We start from the raw sequence: 22,890 nt of genomic DNA, 5'->3' as shown, positions 1-22,890 counted from the left end.
TCTCTCTTTTTCTTTCTCTTTCTCCCCCACACATAATTCATTTAAGCTTGAGAAGAAAGAACAAAACATCTGTTACTTCATATCCAGATCAGAATTGATATGAATAATACCTCATACTGGAGCTTAATTAAATCTACAGAATGCTCATTGGGCTGTACTTATCTTGATTGACAACCAAAGCTCTTCCATATTCACTAGAAATTTGAGTAAGCCCCATTTTGTTTTGGATTTATAGGGCAATCGGAAAAGAACAGGGTGTTACTGCCTGAGGATTTTGTCTTACTCATCCTTACTCTGCATTTGATATTTTTCATCTACTTCACAGCTTATGGGTTCTTTCACAATAATAAAAACTAATGTTTGTACAGTCCCTTTTGCATATATTATTTTACATATTTCTTGTTTTTGTCCTTTTAATGTCCATTTCCTGTCTGTCTCTAATTTAGACCCTTATTACCATATACCTGGTTTATGCTGATAATCTCCTAAATTACCTTGCTCCTTCCATTTTTCACACCTCTAGTTCTTACATGTTAAATAAATCTTCCTAAAACACTGCATTCGTTAAGTCACTTCTTGATGCAAAAATTTTCGTGACTCATTTTTATAACAGAGTAAGGTTCAGAATCTTCAATGTGACAAAATTTCCTCAATAATTGGGCTCCAGTATCAGGGCATTTCTGAAGGCTAAGCTATGTGTATATATACATATACGTATATGTGTATGTGTGTATTTGTGTACATGCATACATACATATGTAAAGGTATATGTGATGTAATTAAAATGAATGTCTGATAGTCATTTTAAACAAATACTAGAAGTTTATATGCAAATAGCAGATATTCTTGGAGTGGCATCTTGTACTCAATATACTTATGTCATAATTATTCAGCATGTTCTTAAAACTTTTAGATTTACATTTAAAGAAGAAATATATTAAACAGTTATTTTACTTTATAGTACACCTTGCTTTTCTTCAAATTATATTCCTGGACTTTGCTGCTCACATTTTATACCAGACAGGTCACTTAATGTTTTTTGGAAGTCACATCTCGTTCCAAGGATGACAGTTTACCATTAAACGTTTAAAACATAAGCAGTTTTCAGAAATTCCAAAAGAGTTTTCAAATTGTTTGACACAGTGACACAACCTTCCAAAGCGATCATTTTAAATGGCCACCATTTATTTGGATATGCAGTAAGCCCTCCCTATCCGAGGGTTCCACATCCACAGATTCAGCCAAACTGCTCATCCTAAATGTGGTACATGATCCACAGTTGGTTGAAACTGAGCGTGCGGAACCCGTGGATGCCGAGACCCGACTCTCAGACTTGAGCATCTGCCAATTTTGGTATCCACAGTGGGTCCTGGAACCAATCTCCTGTGGATGCCAAGGAAGGACTGTACCATAGAAGCCCTCTTAACTAACCTCATTTCCAACTCAGTTGATTAACCAGTACTGGCTATTCCTGCTCTAAAACACAATGCATGATGCCTAGAATAGGTCAGATACTTTGAGCTAGTGAGTTACTTGGTCTCTACTATATCTGTACATTTCTGTACTTACAGATGAATTGTCTATTGTGAGTCACTTGTTTTTTTCCTGTGAGCTGTTTATGCCAGTTATATTTGCTATGTCATTTATATAATCTAAATACTAGTTAGACCAGTGAAATGTGAATGGAAGAATAAAGTTGTCATTTCTGTAGAAACAAATATGAATGCTTTAGAAAGATAGGACAAAGTGGATTGCTGAAAAATTTAGAATCTTGTATTGGAAATGGTTGAGATAACTTTAACAGGTTGGAAAAAAGTTACTGCAATCCAGGTTTCTGTACTGAGGTTGCTTTGTAAGAGTCTAAGTTCTTGCTTCATTTTACAGAAGCCAAAACTGGACATCTTTGCAGGTCTTAATTCTGTATCAAAAGATTGATAACGTGGCATGTGGAATCTTAGTTCTCCGACCAGGGATTGAACCCACGCCCCCTGCAGTGGAAGCATAGTCTTAACCACTGGACCACCAGGGAAGTCCCTGAATATACAACTTTTTAAGTTGAAATAAGATGTTTAATATATTAACAAAGCATTTTAATTTTGTCCTGCTTTTACTGACTTTTTAAATTAACTGTAGTCTACTCAGCCTGCCATAACAGAATACTGCAGACAGAGTGGCTTAAATAAAAGAACTTGATTTTCTCACAGTTCTGGAGACTGGAAGTCCAAAGCCAGCAGGTTTGGTTTCTGATGAGACCTCTCTTCCTAGCTTGTAGACAGCCGCCTTCTCTTTGTGTCCTCTGTACATACACACTGCTGATGTTTCTTCCTCTTACAAGGACATCGGTGCTATTGGATTGCCACCCCACAGTGATGGCCTCATTTAACTTCATTCACCTCCTTTAAGGCCCTATGTCCAAGTACAGAAATATTGGGGGTTAGGACTTCAACATATGAATTTTGAGGCACACAATTCAGTCCATAACACTGATTATCAGTATCTGTCACATTGAATAAAAGCCTTCTGTTGTATGTTAGAGTATGCTTTTTTCACACTCTCCCAGTCACTTCTCATGTCTTTTATATTTTGAGGGAAGTAGTAAGACATTTGATAATTCAGATAGTAACATTACAGCTCTTAGAAATCACAGCATTTAATGTACTTATATGAGTTATTAATAATAAGAATAATAACATGTGCCAGCCACATGAGTAATATGTATAAAAAACAAATATTACCTATAGATTTTGTAGTTTTAGTCTTGAAATGAGAAAGTAAAGTGAGTGACATTAGCATTCTTAGTGAGGTATAATTGACATATTTCTCATCTGTACATCATGGTTCAATGTTTGTATGCATTATGAAACAATCACCACAATAAGTCTAGTTAACATCCATCACCATACATAGTTACAAATTTTTTTTTATCATGATGAGGACTTTCAAGATCTACTCTCTTAGCAACTTTCAGATACACAATGCACTATTATTAACTAGTTACCATGCTGTACATTACGTCCTCATGGCTTATTTATTTTATAGTTGGAAGTTTGTACTTTTTGACCCTCTCCACTGTCTCCCTCCTCTAACCCCCTGACAACTATCAATCTGTTCTCTGTCTTAATAAGCTTCGTTTTTTGTTTGTTTTGTTTTTTAGAATCTACATATAAGTGAGATCATATGATGTTTGTCTTTTTCTGTCTTATTTCACTTTGCTTAATGCCCTCAGGGTCCATCCATGTTGTTGCAAATGGAAAGATTTCATTCTTTTTTTATGGCTGAGGAGTATTCTATTATACATATCATGTCTGCTTTATCCATTCATCCATCGATGAACATACAACTTGCTCCCATATCTCGGCTGTTGTAAATAATGCTGCACTGAATGTGGGGGTGTATGTATCTTTTCAGATTAGGGTTTTCATTTTCATAAGGTAAATGCCCAGAAGTGGAATTGCTGGGTCATATGTTAGTTCTGTTTTTAATTCGAGGGGTCTTCATATTGTTTTCCATCGTGGCTGTACCAATTTACCTTCCTTCCAAAAATGCACACAGGTTCCCTTTCCTTTTTATCCTCACAAACATTTGTTATTTCCTTTGGATAACAGCCATTTTAATAGGTGTGAGATGATATCTCATTGTGGTTTTGATTTGCATTTCCATGATTAGTGATGTTGAGCATCTTTTCAAGTGCCTGTTGACCATCTGTATGTTGTCTTTGGAAAAATGTCTATTCAGATCCTCTGCCCATTCTTTTATTTTAATTTTTTGCTTTTGAGTTGTATGAGTTCTTTGTATATTTTGGATATTAACCCTTATCAGATACATGATTTGCAAATGTTTTCTCCCATTTGGTAGGTTGCCTTTTCATTTTGTTGATGATTTTCTTTGCTGGGCAGAAACATTTTAGTTTGATGTAGTCTCACTTGTTTTTTTGTTTTTTGGGGGTTTTTTTGCGGTACGCGGGCCTCTCACTGCTGTGGCCTCTCCCATTGCAGAGCACAGGCTCCGGACGCGCAGGCTCAGCCGCCATGGCTCACAGGCCCAGCCGCTCCGCGGCATGTGGGATCTTCCCAGACCGGGGCATGAACCCGTGTCCCCTGCATCGGCAGGCGGACTCTCAACCACTGCGCCACCAGGGAAGATTCTTCCTTTTTTTAATGTGGTGTATCACGTTTTATTGACTTGTACTGAACTCTTCTGGCATCCCTGGAATAAATTCCACTTGATCATGGTGTATGATTCTTTTAATGTATCATTGAGTTTGGTTTGCTAATATTTTGTTGAGGAGTTGTATATCTGTATTCATCAAGGATATTAGTCTATAATTTCTTTTCTTGTGGTATCCTTGTCTGGTTTTGGGTAATGCTGGCCTCGTAGAATGAGTTTGGAAGTGTTCCCTCTTCCTGTATATTTTGGAAGAGTTTGAAAAAGATGGTATTAATTCTTCTTTGAATGTTTTGTAGAATTCACAAATGAAGACATCTGGTCCTCTGCTTTTGTTTGTTGGGAAGTTTTTGATTACTGATTCAATTTCTTTCTTTCTTTTTTTTTTTTTTTAAAGATGTTGGGGGCAGGAGTTTATTAATTAATTAATTTATTTTTGCTGTGTTGCGTCTTCGTTTCTGTGCGAGGGCTTTCTCTAGTTGTGGCAGGCAGGGGCCACTCTTCATCGCGGTGCATGGGCCTCTCACTATGGCGGCCTCTCTTGTTGAGGAGCACAGGCTCCAGACGCGCAGGCTCAGTAGTTGTGGCTCACGGGCTCACGGGCCTAGTTGCTCCGTGACATGTGGGATCCTCCCAGACCAAGGCTCGAACCCGTGTCCCCTGAATTAGCAGGCAGATTCTCAACCACTGCACCACCAGGAAAGCCCCTACTGATTCAATTTCTATTAGCAATTGGTCTATTCAGATTTTCTGTTTCTTCATGACCCAATCTTAGAAGGTTGTGTGTTTCTAGGAATTTCTTCTAGGTTGTGTAATTTGTTGGCATATAAGTGTTGATAGTGGTCTCTTATGATCCTTTGTATTTCTGTGGTATCAGTTTAAAGTTTCTTCTTTCAGTTCTGATTTTACTTATTTGAGTCTTTTTTTTTTTTTCAAGTGAGTCTAGCTAAAGGCTTGTCAGCTCTATTTATCTTTTCAAAGAACCAGCTCTTAGTTTCATTCATCTTTTCTATTATGTTTTTAGTCTCTATTTCACTTATTTCTTCTCTGATCTTTATTTCCTTCCTTTCTAGTTTGTTGAGGTGTAAAGTTAGGTTGTTTATTTAATGTTTATTTTAATGCATTAAAAATACAAATATTACCTATATATTTTGCAGTTTTAAGTCTTGATATTAGAAAGTACAGTGAATGACATCAGCAATCTTTATTTTGTGGCCTCCGTAAAAAGTACTTGCACCATATGATAATTATGAGGGCTTGAAGCACTGTTCCAAAGAATTGGAAGGAGAAAAATCTAGAGAAAAGGCTTTAATAATTAATGGAGCCCCATGATAAACCAGTCATTTCTGTTTTAGTGACAAAATTAAGACCCATTGTGGACAATTTCACATTTGCTTTTCCCTGAGTTTAATTTGTTTAAGAAAGTCTAGTATATTTTTTTTTGGTAGATTTATAATATTTCCCTAAGCAAATTTGATACACAGAAGAAGAAATAGAGAATGATCTAAGAATGCTTCTGAGAATGCTTTTTCCTATCTAAAAATGATAAATAAGGTCACTCACCTTAGATATTTTTAAACCTATAAAGGCAGTGTTAATTTTTGTTTGGTTGCTTTTTATCATTTTACTTTTGTCCTTTCAAATTAATTTATAAAACAAGGCAAGCCTTTTGCTCAAGTAATGTTTTGAAATGGCCTTCACTTTATAAGATCAAATTTAATCAGTGAGTTTTAACTTGTATGGAGTTTATTATAACTGAAATTACTTTGTCATGTTAAATTAGCCGTGTTTGGCTTTTAATTAATTACTTCATTTCTACCTTCTGTTTGTATGGAGAGGAGTGTATATAATTGCAGCAAGATCCCAGTCCTTTATAATGAAAGTGATGACATAAAATTGTCAAACAGTTCTCATGCACATCTAACAAATTATTCTCGACCTTGTTCAGTGTTGTTGATTTTGGCAGTGGAAGACTATTAATTTTAGATTTTTACACTTTTGTATACTGTGTCTCTTCATTTTTGATTTGTTACTTGTTAGGTTTAACTTCAGTATAACTTTTGACCCACTTGATGTGTTGTTATAAAGTGTTCTCCCTCCCCCCCCTTTTAAAATGTAAACATAAGTTATAAATGTAAAAAATCTAAAGAATATAGATATTTCATAAAACTTTGTATCTTTACATTATTGGCTATAGTTTTCAGACTTACTGAACATTAGTAGTAAAGGAGAAATTTCTTGCTAACCATGTTAAAATTATGAAGATGCCTGATTAAGAAAAGCTAGTTTTCTGTCATTATTCCCTGTTGTAGTCTGAAAGCAAAGTGAATGACAAATAACACTGTTTAATGCTTTATTTTTTACAGCGGTTTCACATCCATTTGACCTTATTATTTTGCCTCTGTTAGAGATGAGGAAGTGGCCAACGCCTAACCCAGTCCACTTAAATAGGAAGTGGCCAATTTGAGACCAAAACTCCTCTTTGTCCCTGAAATTCTCTCTCCTTTTTTCTAGATCATGTTGCCTCTTCACCAAAACACAATTCTACCTTTAGAATATGCCAAGATTAAAAGGCAAATGTTCTTCAGTAGCATGTTACAAGTTTCTTTTAAAGCCAGTTTTTTCTCATCACTCATGGGGCCATGGCAGAATGATTTGTTTTTACTAGAACTTATTTTTCCTGTTGATACAACATGTAGTCAATGCTGCTATATATAGTTGTGGTCACAGTGGTTACTCCTATAAAACATTTTTCTCATATAAAATTCATAGGAGAAAAATGCTGATCTCTAGAGTTGTCCAGAACAGTTCAGAAATCAAGTGTAGTAGTTTGTCTTCAGTGAAGTACCCAAAATAATACTCTCTCAGTGTTTTTTTTTTTTTTTTTTTTTTTTTTTTTTTTTTTTTTTTTTATGCGTTACGCGGGCCTCTCACTGTTGTGGCCTCTCCCGTTGCGGAGGACAGGCTCCGGACGCGCAGGCTCAGCGGCCATGGCTCACGGGCCCAGCCGCTCCGCGGCACGTGGGATCCTCCCAGACCGGGGCACGAACCCGTGTCCCCTGCATCGGCAGGCGGACTCTCAACCACTGCGCCACCAGGGAAGCCCCTCTCTCAGTGTTTTATACCAATATATTTGGATAGACAAATGAGTACCCAAAGCAGCCATTTTCAAGACTTCCTTGAAATTTTTTTTTTAAGCATTAATGCAACTTTTATATGCTATAGTACTTGGTTAAATATAAGAAAATTATCTTAAACTGTCATTGCACTAAATGGGCCATCATGTGCCCTATTTGTTTTGTGACTTATTTACTTGACATTCTGCCTTACACTGCTGGTGGTTTGAGAAGTACTGAAGTATAGATAAATTTAATTTTTAGATACCATATGGACATTAATTTAGACTAAAGTTATAATATTGTGTAAACCAGTTGTTATTTTTTTTATAGCTAGCCAGTATAGTTCACATGATTTAAAGTAGAGAATATTGGGAGGTCATAGTAGCAGGTGATGAAAGTTAATGTAATTTTTTATTTTGGACCAAATGAAAGAGTCCAGTAACATGAAGCCTATCAATGCTTCATTAATCAGAATGGAAGGTGGCCAAAACTGAAAGACTTGACTAAAGGACTGAAAGATTTTAAAGCTGTGGAGGGAGAAAAGAACCATTAACATCATAACAACAACAATGGTGTTTTAAATAAGAGAGAGAAGAGAAACTGAGGTCACTTGTTTGAGAAAATGGCTTATGAATGGCTTGAAGTGGAAGAAATTAGTCTTTGTATAAGTAGTTTCCATATTAGAATGATAGTAGTGTTACTAATCACAAACTGTGGTGTTTTGCTGACATAATGCTTGTGCCTGTTTCCATTATGCATTATCCTTTCCCAGGATCGATGTCAATTTTTTTTCCTTTGGCAGCCATTCGAATTAAAGGTGGTCTCTTCCTATTGACCTTTCTTTCTGAAATACTTTGTTTTTTGCCTGTCTCTTGCCAGGATGGTTGGGTATTTTCCTTTTGATTAGAGCTATGAAAGATTAGAGATTAGGTATGAAGTATTTCAATCTTGTAACATGCCTGGTGGGAAATAGATGCTACTTCATTTATCAGTGAGAAAAATAAGACAGGGTGACACTAAATCAGAACATGATAGTTGGATATGAACTGAGTCTAGGTCATAGTACAATACAGTATTCATTACCATCAAAATGTGTGTCTGTGTGTGTGTCTCTGTGTGTGTGAGAGAGAGAGAGAGGGCAAGGGAGAGAGATGGAGAAAGAGAGACTCTTTTGAATTATTTTGCATTAGAAATCAGAAGGAAGCTATTTGCATTATTTATAAATTATATTTCAACTTGAGATATTTAAAAAAGGCTTATAAAAACAGCAAGAAGCCTGATGCTGCATATCATATTGTATTAATTCAGTTTTAAGGATCATGCCATCTACTTAGTTCTGAATGAATCACTTTTGCTGTTAATGGTACTTTTCCTTGAATTTAAATTTTAGAGAGTCATCACTTGACTCTTTCTTTTATACTTCTGCAACTAAATGACTTTGCCAAACTGGATGTTTTGTTAAATTAATGCTATCATAATAGTTTTAAATTACTATTTCTGGTAAACCAAGAAAAAGCAAAAGTCTGTCCCCTACTAGCTCCAAGAAGGAATCATTTAAGATACCTGGATCCTTCTACTTATGATGCTATTTGGATATGGCTCTTTTATTTGCAGGAAAAAGCAGTTGTTCTCTGAAGGCAGAGAGAGCATCCATCTTAATATTCCAGCTCTAATGCTCATATTTTCAAACCATGGCAGTAAAACAGTCTTTAACTGCTGTTACAGAATCTTAGGCAGAGGTCAGTTGCAAAATATAAAGTATGATCTAGGGGTCCAAGGCATGAATGGTTTAGGGAAATGGGAAGTTTATGTTCATAGTCAGCATAATCCTCTGGAGCGTTTTTTATAATTCTCAAATGACACATTTTCTATTTTTGGTATTTTTATTTATTTATCAAATGGTTATTTAATTTAGAACTATATTTCTAGTGTTTTTCAAATTCAAACACAAACTAGTGTCTTCTTCTCACTCCATGACCCATCAAGAACCCAAGCCTGAGATTTTAATGTGTATTTTTTTTGCCCAAAACCTAAAGGGTACAGTTTAATGAATAATTATAAAGTAAACATCTCTGTAACCACCACCAAGGTCAGAATTATGGAGTATTGGAGCATCCCCTTTTGTGGCTATTTTTGATCATAAACACCTCCTCCTGCAGGTATAACCACTAATCTTTTATGGTAATCACTTCCTTACTTTCCTTTGTAATATTATCACTATCGAATTCATCCCTAAGCAAAATAATTTTGTTTGTTTTTGATGTTTACATACATAAATGCATGTGTATTTTAATTAATTTTTCTTTTAATGGATTGTTGATGATTTTAAGAGGTCACCTGGGAGATGAATTGTCTCCAAATTAAAGCAAGAGTATGTATGTTCATGTCTATGCATGTTTTGGTCTGTTACTCATCCTCTGCTGCTTAGGTAAGTAAGGTTCTTCTTAACTTTAATTGACTTTTAGATATAGTAGCTAATAAGTTGTCATTACATTTTTATCCCCTGTGTTGACCTGTATTTTAATGTTTGAGGTTAAGTTTTGAATTTTATGGAGTTATAGGTTTTAGTGGCGAGTATGTAGAAAGTATTCATAGTTCTGTATCATCATGATAGCACAGATATCCATGATGTTTTTTTTTAGTTAGAAAGAAATTATGTGTTGAGTGCCAGATGTCAAAGTTCAATCATTAGGTGTCACTCATTTTCAGAACTCTAGATATAAAGATTTTTATATATATTAAAATATTTTAACAAATTTTAGGTAACTTAATATCTTACAGAGTAATTAAACTTTTTACAAGTACAGATTATATGTAAATACCAAGTTTAGGGATGAAGATTTCCAACCCTTACCTTGCTCCCATTAAGAATAGTGCTAGAGGGTTTTTTTCCTTAACAGTATTGGATGCCAGACTTTTGACCTGCTTGTCCTTGGTTTGGAAATGGCCTAGTGCTGTTTATAGTTGTATAACTTTAGCACAAGTGGTTTCTATAGCTACTGTCCAGTACCAGATGTAGAACACTGGGAAGCTTTGATAAGGGGAGCAGGATTTTTAAACAAAAGCCGGACATGGATAATTACCCTGAAGCTGAACTGAGGTCCATTATGTTCAGCACTGTCATTTACATTTCATTTTCACTCTCTGCTGATTATAAGAAGGAAAATCTACTCACTGTTTTCCTCTTCCATCTCTTTGCCTTCTTCCTCTCACCTTATTAAAGAATGTGTATTATACCTTTAATCTGTTTCATGAATCCTCGACAGAATTAGGTGAGCATCACCAATTTGATGGCTTTTACTTAACGATGACAGCATCATTGGTTTCCACTTATCATAGAATAAGTTTCGTAAGCCATTTGTATTCAAGTGTTTGCAGTGAAACTGCTGTTTTGTATAAACGGCTGCCACTTTGAGAATATAAATGACTTAAGGTTAATACTAGTGAGGTAGAAGAAATCATTATCTCATTATCAGGAGCTGTCAGTAAGTGAAAGGACAACTTAAACCTGACCTATAATTAAAATAGCCATTTGGTTTTCTTCCAGATGGTTTTCAACTTCATCCCCAAAGTGACACCTTTCTAGGGGAAAGCTCTTGTTTTTAAACAGTAATTTTTATAAATTGATGATTATTCTTAGGTATATTGTTGGGGGGTTCTTTGAAAGTAAGTCTTTTGGCAGTAAAGGGATACCGTGAGAGAGAATTTTGGCTTCAGTTAGAATGTGGGTTGGGAGTGATGAGACAGACTGTAGAGTTAAGCAAGGGGATCCAGTTTGTAGTAGAGGGGGACTGGGGGCAAGGAAGTTGAGAAAATTCATACTTGATGACTCCTTTTTTTTTTTTCTCTGTAAAGAAGGATGTAAGTTTTTGTTGAGAGTGAATGGAAAAGGTAGTATGAGAAATGAGAAAACTGTCTTTTACTGATTTTTACATTCATGTATTTTTCATATTTTAGTATGTTTTCTTTTTCTGATTTGATTGCATGTTCCCTGAGGGGAAAGCCATGGCTTTCATCACTCAGCATGTGTTTATGGGACCATTTGTGTCATGTGTTGAGACAGAACAGACTGATAAAACATAGTCCTTATCCTTAGAGAACTTGAATGTGGGAGAAACGATGACCCAACCCATTCCAGCATAACGTGTTTGGTTTTGTAGTGATCAGTGCATATTGCTCTGTGAACACCAGAGGGCGCCTACCTGAGGAGATGGTCCTTGAGTCAAGAGGCCAACATTTTCAGCAAAGGTACAGAGACATGAGAGGGGTTATGGTGCATTCAGGGAACCCTAGACATTGAAGCATGACTGAAATACTAAGTATGTGGGGAGGAGTGGCTTGAGAAGTGGAAAACCAAAGGCCTGCCTAGTGTTGAAGGTCTTTACATACCAAAGAGTTTCAAGTTTATCCTATCGGTGATGGCAAGCCCTGAGGAATGTGAGTTAGTAGAGTGGCAGAAGTTCTTGTTTTAGGAAGGTCACCCGGGCTTTAACATGCAGGCAAGTTTTTATTATGGAAAGATGCCTGTGATACCAGCCTGGAGACTTCTGGCATGGTCATGTGAAGATGATGAGGCTGTCAACTAATAAAGGTAGAAACTGGAGATTGTGGGTGAGACAGTGGAATTGAGAGCTTCAGGGGAGGTAGATGTGCCAGGACCTAATGACTAATTGAATAATTCGGGTAAGGGAGACAGGAGTTAAGGATAACTTTTAGAAATCTGGCTTGGGGTAGCTGAGTAGGTGCATGTATCTTTACCCGTCCTCCCTACTTCCCAAAGGACATGGTGCAGTGCCGCTTTCCTGGACTACTGCAGGAGTCTTCTAGCTGGTTTCCCTGCCTCTGGAATTTCTCCTACCATTACGTTTCCTGTACGGTAGCCGGAATATCTTTAACAATGTAAACAGATAATGAAACTCCCCTGCTTAAAAGTCATCAATAACTTTGTGAAATTTAGACTAAAATTCAGAGTCCTTCACATAACCTTCAAGGCCAGCCTGATCTTAGACTTCTGGCCTGTCTCTCCAATTTCATTTTGTGCCACCTTCCCTTTAGTTTTGCAAGCCTTAGCCACACTAGCCTGCTTTCAGTTCCCAGAATGTACTTACCTCTTTCAAGTCTGAGTGTTTTCACATTGTTTCCTCCCTCATTGTGTTCCCTAGAACACAATGTGTTCCCTAGAATGCTTTCTTCTGGTCTCTTTCTATGAGTAAATTTGACTCATCCTTTAGGTCTCAGATAAATGTCACTTCCTTAGGGAAGCCTTTCTTATCCATTCTCTTCTCCCCCATCTAACTAGGTGTCTCCTTATATTCTTATAGTAACCCTTTTCTTCCCAGTGTTTAATCATGGTTTGTAAATACATGTTTGGGTATACATTGTTTAATGTCTCTTCCCGCTAGTATATAACTGTGAATTCATGGAGCTTGACTGTTTTGCTCACCACTCAGTAAATATTTATGGAATGAATAGTGATTGTTCAGTGATTGTTTTGGGCCCCTCTAGAATAAAAAACAATCAAATTCAACAGCATTTAAATCATCCATTTGAAAGAAGAGTAGGAATAGATAGTTAAGCCTAGCTAAAAGTTTTCTGTTTCAAAATACACTGAATTTTATCATTACCCTGATATCACTCCTCAAAAGTCAGTGGTACAGAAACATTTTAATCCCATCATACCTAGGCCTCATTTCTCATGAGAAGCAAACCAAAAAAGCAGCTGAATTGCCATTCTGTGGAAAATCATAACACCTTCCTTCTGTTTAAGGGAGATGATAACAAAGAATGGCAGATTTCTGGGAGAAGGCAGTAATTAGAAGGATAGTTTTACCTAAATGGAGTTGTCAACTTTAGTTTCTTTAAAGTCTGAGCAGTTTTATGATGTTCAGGACGCTCTTACATATATGTATTCTCCCAGTGTAATCCAGAGTGTCATTAGTTCCATTCAAAGTGTCAGCTTCAGGGCTTCCCTGGTGGCACAGTGGTTGAGTCCGCCTGCCGATGCAGGGGACACGGGTTCGTGCCCCAGTCCGGGAAGAGCCCACGTGCCGCGGAGCGGCTGGGCCTGTGAGCCATGGCCGCTGGGCCTGCGCGTCCGGAGCCTGTGCTCTGCGGCGGGAGAGGCCACAGCAAGTGAGAGGCCTGCGTACCGCAAAAAAAAAAAAAAAAAAAAAGTGTCAGCTTCAGATGTAACTACAAAACATACAGTTTTTTTTCTTTTCTTGAGAAGTTGTTCCCCTTTAGATTAACATTTATTAAATTACAAGTGGCTGAAGTACTTTCCTTTCAATGTCTCCTGTGTTCTTTTTGATGCTCTACTTTTGATGTAGAGTTATTTGTAAAAATAAAGATTAACTTGAATAAGGTCTAGTTTATGTACTTTTCCTTTATTTTTCTCGAGAATAATTTGCAAATGGACATAAATGACAATGATACACTTTACAGTCACTAAGGTAAATATGTATTTGTATATTTCCACACTATTCTTCTAAAAATGAAATGGTGTGAATAAATGCCAGTGCCCTCTGAAGGAAAATGGCCATCATGTTGCTGCTCTGTAACTCTAGGTGTTTACAGCAATCAGGACTTAGAGACAGTGAGGGAAATAGAGCACTCCTGGCAGTCAGATGCATGATGGTCAGCTCTGCTTTAAACTATCTGTATCCACAGCGGGAAATACCATACAGAAGGATTATCTGCTTTAGCCAGCAGAGGGCACTGTACACATAAAAGTACACTACCAATTGTAAAGCTTCCTTTGATTTTTTTTGGCAAGTGTGTTAAAATTCCTCGAGTGGTTTATGTTTAGAATTAGCAGTACTGATAGGACAGGAAATTGGCTGGGTGGGACAGTGGTTAAAGGGGTTCTGTCTAAAAGTTTAGATCTGAAATATGTGCTACCAAATATGTTCCTGTTCCGTGAAGAATGTCCTCTAAATGTCAAACTCCATTTTGAACGACCCACTAATCTACCATGTGGGAAGTTAACTCTTTAACCATTGTTTTGATGTAATTTCTACTTAAAAAAAAAAAAAACTGTGATGGAAAACGCATGAGCTTTGAAGTCTGATCTAGTCTACAATTCTGGAAATACTGCTTACTAGATGTGTGACTTGTGGCAGATAATTCAGACTCTTCTAGTCTCTTTCCATATCTGCAAAATTTAGATAATAATCTGTGAAAAGATGCAGAAAATTAAATAATTCACTTATGTAAAACACATAGTTGCAAATACGTATCAGTTGCTTTCTTGAATCAGAACTTGTATGTTTCTTGTCATATTTACAATTGCTGTTTGTCTTACAAAGTTAAGTGATAGGTCTGAAAGCTGTGTATTTCCATTATGTAGCCATCTGTAGCTAGCACAGATTTTCCTACAGAAATTCTTGATTTCTGGTTATAAAAATGATAAACAGTAGATAGTGTAATCAACAATCTTAATATTTTATTCATATTTCCGTAAGTACTGCCATGTGCCAAAATTTAACCAGTAGTTATGAAATTTGGGAAAAGTGGTCTGTAATCTTTCATTGCCATAGTTTTCTCTCTTGGCATTTCCTAATTCTTTGTGTATTTTTATTTTCCATGAAGTATTTCTTGCTTACTAAAGATTGGCAGAACTCAGGTTTCATGATACATAGATGATATCATGACTGATAGTGATAGACAGATTTGGAAGTGTTAGAGAAACCAGAAATCAAACATTGGGGCAAGATTGAGTTAGTGAGGGATATCAAGCGTTGTGTTGCTTGAGGATACTCTTCTCCTTTTAAGTAAACCCTTGGCATTTGAGATACTGAGTTGAAAAAAAAATCTGCAGATATTCTTGGTTGAGATGGGCAGGGAATGTGAATAGAGAAGAGTTATCAAAAGGTGATGAAAAATATGTAGAGTTGAATATCATCATCTCAAGTGTGAGCCCTGGTAAACTAAACTAAAGATAGGATGAAAGAGAGAGGGAAAAGAGAAAAAAATAGCGAGCTTGCCATTTTATTCAGCATCAAGTGAACATAAGTTCTGAATGCTGCAAATGGTATTTTTCATAAGGACCAGAGTATATGTTAAATGTGTATTGTTCATAGGTAATGATATTTACATATATGGTATGTATGTGATAATATGTGGACCATAAATGTACTGAATGTTTTATGTGGAACATTTTATGAACCATATCTTTTCCACTTAGATGAAAATGGTAGCCAAAGTCTCTGGAGTGTCTGGCTTATCCCGAAGCAAGACTTAACGCTGCTAGTAATAGAACGGCTCTTGCCAGGTCCCTGGCTGCACAAGGGATTTGGAGCTTTTGGGTTCTCCAGGAGTTTTTGTTATGAATGTCTTATTTCACAGTTAGGGGGCAATCAATCTTATAGAAGGAGGCGTTCCACTATAGGACCCAAACACATACCTCACATTGATTCTTCTCTACTCCCTGGGAGATAAATAGCATTTCCCCCAGCCCCCAGAGGTTACATTTCGAAGGTTAATAGTCTTTCCCCACTTTTCCTGTAGCATGTATTTCTCTGTCACTGGGTCTCTGTAGCACTGAATATATGGTCTTTTAGGGGCTTATTTTGCTTTTACTACTATATGTTCTGAGCGAATCTTGAAGTCTAAACTAGTTAGATAAAGAATGCCATAGGTAGTATATGTTTTTTTGATAAACATTAATTGTCATAGGTTTTAATCATTACTTTTGGGTTTTCCAGGTTTCTGCTGTTCATTCTCAGTCTCTGCCTCTGGTCTTTATAGTCTCTTCTTCATCCTCAGTTTGTCCTATGTATATCCTTTAAGTCAAAGACAAGCTATTTGGTTAAGCTCCCACTTTGGTCTATGAGGATACCTACCTTCCATTGTGCTTCAGCTTTTCTCTCCTGCTTCCCCCAGTGAGCTGCATAATTGGCAGTTTAGGTGGCTTAGGCACACAAGTAACTGAGCCTGAGTCAGTCCCTGGCCCATCCTGGTCTTCAGCTGTCTTACCATGCCTCTACCTTTTCATATAGCACTCTGGGATCACACATTTCTGTCCTGTCATCCCACTGCAGCCCCAGGACATTCACTGAAGTAGTCTGCAGTGCATTTTGAGATGTAGAGGTGCTCTTGCATGGCTTAGAGGAGTCACAGGGAGAAGAGAGGACAGAAGGCAAAGCTGGGAAGGATCTCACTGCCTGACAGTGTTCTGATCCCTCTTGTACAGAAGAGGAAAGTGAGAAGACATTCAGCAAACTGATGTGCAATTGAATCTCACTCCCAAATATTAAGGGAAAAGCCTCAGAATTGAACCCGTTTGGATTTTAGCCAGAATGCTGGAATATTAGATTTGCATTTTAATAAGTTGCATTTGACCCCATTATGGAGAATAGAGAGGGAGCCACAAAGGCAAGGCAACTGGCAGTTTAGGAAAAAAGCAAGGAGAGATGAGGAAGGCTTAAACTATAATAGTGGAGTTACGGGTGAAGAGGAGGAGTGGATTTGAGAAATTTAGGATGCAGAATCTAAGATTTTAGGACTGACTTAACGTGAGAAGAAAAGGGAGAGCGATTTGACCCAGGGTTCTGATTTTTTTTTTTTTTATAAATTTATTTATTATTTTTGGCTGCATTGGGTCTTCGTTGCTGCGTGCAGCCTTTCTCTAGTTGCAGCGAGCAGGGGGTTACTCTTCATTGCAGTGCGCAGGCTTCTCATTGCAGTGGCTTCTCTTGTTGCGGAGCACGGGCTCAAGGCACGTGGGCTTCAGTAGTTGTAGCTCGTGGGCTTCAGTAGTTGTAGCTCGTGGGCTTCAGTAGTTGTGGCTCGCGGGCTCTAGAGCACAGGCTCAGTAGTTGTGGCGCACGGGCTTAGTTGCTCCGTGGCATGTGGGATCTTCCCAGACCAGGGCTCGAACCCCTGTCCCCTGCATTGGCAGGCGGACTCCTAAGCACTGCGCCACCAGGGAAGCCCCAGGGTTCTGATTTTGATGACTGGGTGGAGAATGATGCAAAGAGCTGTGAGAAGTAATGTAGCAGGAGAGATGTCACATCTGGACATAGCTTTACATATAACCAAGTAAAGGTATTTCTGCCAAGATTAAGGTAATGTAGTTCAGAAAGTAGGCAAGTTTTCTAGTGATCTTATTTGATATAAGGACAGAATGTAGAACGCCTGGAAGAGCAGATGATGGCAAGTCCCTTCCTTTCCTATGACTCTTCAGTCAGACTTCTGGTAAAAGTTGGCATGCACAAGGCAAGGCTAAATGCTGGACCATCATCCTGTACTGCTGCTCTCCCAGGTCCGGTCTGGAGATGTGGACGTTGAGTCATCCTGTCCAGTCGACAGTACTGCTAGGGTTACGGTATCCCTCAGGCATCCTGTGGCTCTTTATATCTCCTTCTAGTGTGAAAATTCTGTATCATTGAAATAATCCTCTTAGTTACTAGAACAAAGTTAATAGCATTTCTGATCCAGGTCTCTTCCTTTCTGGGGAGCCTTTGTTCATCACATGTTTATTCCCTGAGATACTCCTGCTTCTTGAGTTGAGGCAAGAGTTAGCTCTTTTGGGGAAAAAAACCTCATTATGTTATAGTTAAAGGGTGTAGTCCCTGGGTCTGGTAGACCTGTGTTCAAATCCTAGCTCTGTCACTTACCAGCTGTATTATCTTGGGCCTGTACTCTTAAATAACTCCTCATCTGTAGATGGTAATAAGAGTGTACTTATCTCTTAGAGCTGATGAGTTTGTATTAGATAGTGCATGTAAAGCATTTAGGATGGTTTTTGACCCGTAATAAATACCCCATAAATACTACCTTTCATTTGGTATTCTTTAACTTTTTATCTTTTGGGGATTATACAGCCTGAAGTTAGTAACCATTGGCATGCTTTCACGTGCTTGCAAGAATTTGGAACTGTAGTATACTTAGTGCCATAAAATTTAAATAGCCACTTTTTTTCTTTTTAAATGAATCAGAAAATCTGGGCATGTTCAATAATTTCTTTTTGTGTGTAATTAAAAAAAAATTCTGGGGCAAAATAGTTTCTGAATAAACAAATCAGCCAACATAATTTTATTTTGGCTAAACCTGGGCTTTTATTAATATTAGATATGAGGGAGAGAATGAAAGTATTCATCTCATACAGGAATGAGGAAAAATACAAAAATATTTTGAGGATTGTTATATTCCAGATATATTTGTAGATATCATTTTGATACTGAAACCAGGTATCTGATACTGAAATAATTAGGCTTCATATTTTCTAATTATGTCTCCCGCCTATTCTCAGAATCACATTAATCCCTGTACATTTGAATATGAATTTACAGAAATGCATGGGAAATGACATTTTATTTCTAATTAGATTTTTTTTCACAGTTTAAGGTGGCTAGTGAAATTGGCTGAGAAGCTGATGTTTTAATGTTGTCTGTCAGTCTTCTTATCCTCAATTTTCTAAGCTGAAACATGACATTTTAGCCCAGGTTAATATTTCCAGTTTCCAAATGTCAGTCTAAGCACTAGTCCTCACCTGTCTCTGAAGTCTAAAAGTGTGAAGATCACTTGTTTATCCTGTATCTTCATCTACTGAGGTTACTGAAAGTTGCCAGGAATAGTTTATTTCATTAACTGAACATGCATGTACTCCCAAACAGTGTTACTGATCTGTATGACATCATACAAATGTAATAATTTGTTGTTGTACACCATTGGAGTAGAAGCTTCCTTGCTTGATAATTCTTACAGTCAAAGACGGTTTCAGTTTGTGCTGAACTAGGAATCGGAAGATGCAGGTGGTTGTCCCAACTCGAGCTGCCTGGATGATTCTCTTTGCATTCCCTGGGTCTCTGTTTTCCCAGTAAAAGTTTTTGTCTTCTCTGTGCAGAGGACTGTTGGGTGGATCAGATGAGGTGAAGTAAGTGAAAACACTTTGGATACCCAAGCATGATACAGATATAAAGTGGTGGTGTATTTCTTGTTCATGTAATAAAGGAAAACAAATGTGTACCAGAGAGTGAGATTTTGCTTAAAGTAAATGACTGCTTTGGTTGCAGGCTAATGAAAGAAATAACTCAAACATCTTTATTTTCTGTATTTTCCAACCCACCAGAACCGGGACCAGTATTCACATCTGCTGAGTGATCACTTTCTGCCATACCAAGGTCATAATTCCTTCCGTGAGAAATATTTCAGTGGGGTAACAAAAAGAATTGCCAAGGAAGAAAAATCCAGCCAGGAGTGAAAATTAGGATTTTGACAATGGAGAAAGAATAAGGATTTGATAGAAAAGAAATCTGGATGTGGACTTTCATGTATGATACAGAAAATGTACTGTTTTAAATAATTTTATATAACAAAATAAATGCTATAAAGTCAACTGAACAATTCTTTTAACATTAGCTTTGTTTTATAGACTCTTCTGTTGTATGTGGTCTTTTGAACTTTATATTTATGCTTTCAAGTATTATGGAAATTGAAAACAGTTATATTTTTGGTAATTAATTTACAAATGGTATTGACTTTTTAAACAGATATCTGCTGGATATGTTATAGGCATTAATAGTGTTTGAGAATGTATTCATTAGGTTAGGCTTGTTTAATTTTGGTTTTGATTGTAATTGTTTTACATTGTCATTAATAAAGCTTACCGAGGATTCCTAAAATCGTGTAGTATACGGAGGGGATGTGATGAAGGAAATGAATTTTTATTTATAAATCCCAGACAAGTTAGTAACACAATGATAATGGTGATGATGAGAAAGGCTAGGACCTGACAACTTAAAAAGATTCCAAACTCCTTGAGGCCTGTCCACATCTGAAGCTCGTCTGTACCTTGGATTTGCTTCTGCATTCCTAAACCTTGACTGTCAGTCAAGTTAACTACCCACAATTTTTGGTTTAGAAAGTAACTGATAGTTAAAAGCAGTAACAACAACACAAATCCTTGATGGTTCCCTAATGGCATTAAGTCTAATCAGAGCTCTTTGAAATAGAAGCTGTATTTTCTTGAAGGAGAAACTTTGCTGAGTCCACATTGTGTCCATCATGAAAATATCTTGTTTGAAAACCACTCTACCCATTAATTCAGGATGCTAATAGCTTTCCTGCTCTCGGTGGTCAAAGTACCTCAGCAGGACGGCAGTAAACGAATCCTCTCTCTTTAACCAGAGCCTATTTTTATTTATGCTATTATTATTATTTTAGTGTTACTGCTGGCTTTTATGGACTCACACTTTGAATGTGCATAGCTTAGGACCTCCAGAAGACCAGTGCTGCCCAAGCAGAGAGAGAGAGAGCAGGCCATCCGCCTAGTTCTCCCTCCTTTTCTTGTCCTGCAGCTCTGAATTTCAGCAGCAGATCTCAAACATTTCAGTGATTGTTTTGTTTGGGTTTCTGGATGTGATTTGTGGTACACTGGGGAAAATCTAAAAGTATTCAAGGATGATTTATTTTCAGTATTTCTGTTGTAAACTGACTTATTTAAAATTTTTTGAGGTTATATGGGCGGTGAGTTTGAAACTTTGTAGCTGACTAAATTTGGAATGAGATTTTAGCCTTGCCCCATTTTTTGGTTGTCACAAAAATTAGTCCAAATTAGTTCCAAATTAGATCTGGAAAAGTTGCAACATTAATTTTAGTCACTTTGTTCTTAAAAATTATCCAACATTAAAAAATATATATTTCAAATTATTTCTTATTACCATTAGTGGAGGCCTTCTAATCTTTAATTCTTCATTGTTGTGAGGTTTATTTTCATATATATCAGTAAGTTCAGTCTCCCATTCCTGAAATGTCACCGGACTCAGAGTGTGAATTTGTGCAGTTGTTTTAAGGTTGGTACTCAGAAGTGAAAAAGAAACCTGATCACTTTCAACCGATTTTGATTTTAGTGCAGGTAACACGTCCTCTTATTCTAAAAAAAAGAGACTTTATTTTCTGGCATCAGGATCTTACTACTTCTGCATAAGTTGGAGAAGATCATTTCTGGGATTGCTTTAGTTTTATGTGTATTCCTCATGCACTTACTGGCTGGAATATCACCTAGCAAAATGCCTACATTTTAGGTAGTCCTGTACTATGAATTTACAGTGTAATCTGTGAGTGAACCCTAGGTGGTCTGTGGGCTGGCCTATTTAATGTTTATAATATGACAGACTCTGTAATTTTGTTTCTGGCATATATTAAAACATCTGTAAAATACAGACAGTTACAGATATAACCGTCTTGGTGGTATTTCATCATAAGTAACCTCCTTCCCATCCATTCTGGTGGATTTTTTTTTTTTTTTTTGCTGTGATAGCTGGGAAGGAATAGTGGAATAGGAGGTCTTTGGGGTATTTAGCCAAAGTGGCCAACAGATTAAAAAAAGTTTAAAATCTGCTACAAATTTCTAGCCACTTCCTGCCCAAGGTGACCCAGGTTTAGGCCTGTTCGCCACTAACTTCCTTATGACTAATTCTTTAAGTACAGAGATTGAGCAATGAAACATTTTCAAACTGTTTAAACTCTGGGAGGTAAGTCAGTGTTACCATTATTTCCTTATGGTGGAAACTCATTTAAAATTCAGGGCTGGGCTTCCCTGGTGGCGCAGTGGTTGAGAGTCCGCCTGCCGATGCAGGGGACACGGGTTCGTGCCCCGGTCCAGGAAGATCCCACATGCCACAGAGCGGCTGGGCCCGTGAGCCATGACCACTGAGCCTGCGCGTTCGGAGCCTGTGCTCCGCAGCGGGAGAGGCCACAACAGTGAGAGGCCCGCGTACCGCAAAAAAAAAAAAAAAAAAAAAAAATTGATATACCCTACATATTTAAGAAGAACGGTGATTACAACTAAAGAACTTTATTTCAAGTTTGGTAGGGAAAAAGTAGAGTATGAGTTAACATACCAAATGCATTGTAGTGAATGTGTTTAAATTATTGGATGAAAAATGTGCTTTAAAAGTTTGGGACAGAAACAACTTTTAAGGTAATATGTTTTATACTCTTATAATTAAACAATCAGGGATGACTTTTTTTTTTTTAACATCAGGAAATTAGATGTTAAGTTTGTGTTATCTAGATGCCAATATAAGCAAATCTGACTCTTGAATCAAAGGCCTTAGTCCTTTTGGGTTAAGAGAACTAACCCATGCTGGAAATATTATCAAGTATTGCTAATCCAAAGAGATATGTAATAAAACATTATGTGTTGAAAATCAAAGGTGACATTTTTGGAGGGAAATGATCTTTCTACACCATTCTAATCTCCCTTGTAAAACCACAGTGGAACTAAGCTGATGTTCATGGTTCTAATACTAAACAAGGCACTGGCCCTGTATAAATTCATTAATGGAACATAGGGGTAGAAATGGAGGTTGGTGTTGCTGAGAATATTGATGACCTTATTGTTGATTTGCCTGTTTGACCAAAAGGGAGTAAATTATACCAGAATAAGGACTTTGGCTCTTTTTACAAGAGCATGGGTTTTCTCCATTATAAAGTTATTTAGAAAACTAAACACTTGTAAGAATCTTTCTGTCTTAGAAGGATTGTATTCATAGAATAAGCGAAGTCTACTTTGATTTCCAACTCACCCACTCCCATTTTTCTCAGATATTTATCAAGTAATGTGGTTTGTAATCCAAACCAAAAAAGAAAAGTGCCTTAA

The 22,890-nt window shown here is 37.1% G+C and overlaps 1 protein-coding gene across 3 annotated transcripts in view; it reads left to right on the top strand.

The window, feature by feature from the left end:
• Positions 1–21,497, top strand: part of TRMT11 (tRNA methyltransferase 11 homolog) — a 63,869-nt gene extending 42,372 nt beyond the window's left edge. For 2 of the 3 annotated variants that reach the window (XM_032651677.1, XM_032651676.1), the window contains exon 13: positions 19,357–21,497. In XM_032651677.1, the coding sequence (XP_032507568.1) occupies positions 19,357–19,488 (132 nt within the window). In that variant the 3' untranslated portion in view covers positions 19,489–21,497. The remainder of the gene's footprint in view (positions 1–19,356) is intronic. The other variant, XM_032651675.1, reaches the window with a different exon arrangement.
• The last annotated feature ends 1,393 nt before the right edge of the window (positions 21,498–22,890 follow it).

Source organism: Phocoena sinus, chromosome 12, assembly GCF_008692025.1.
Source record: "Phocoena sinus isolate mPhoSin1 chromosome 12, mPhoSin1.pri, whole genome shotgun sequence".
NCBI classification, from domain to species: Eukaryota; Metazoa; Chordata; class Mammalia; order Artiodactyla; family Phocoenidae; genus Phocoena; species Phocoena sinus.
This window is presented reverse-complemented; position numbering and strand designations above follow the sequence as displayed.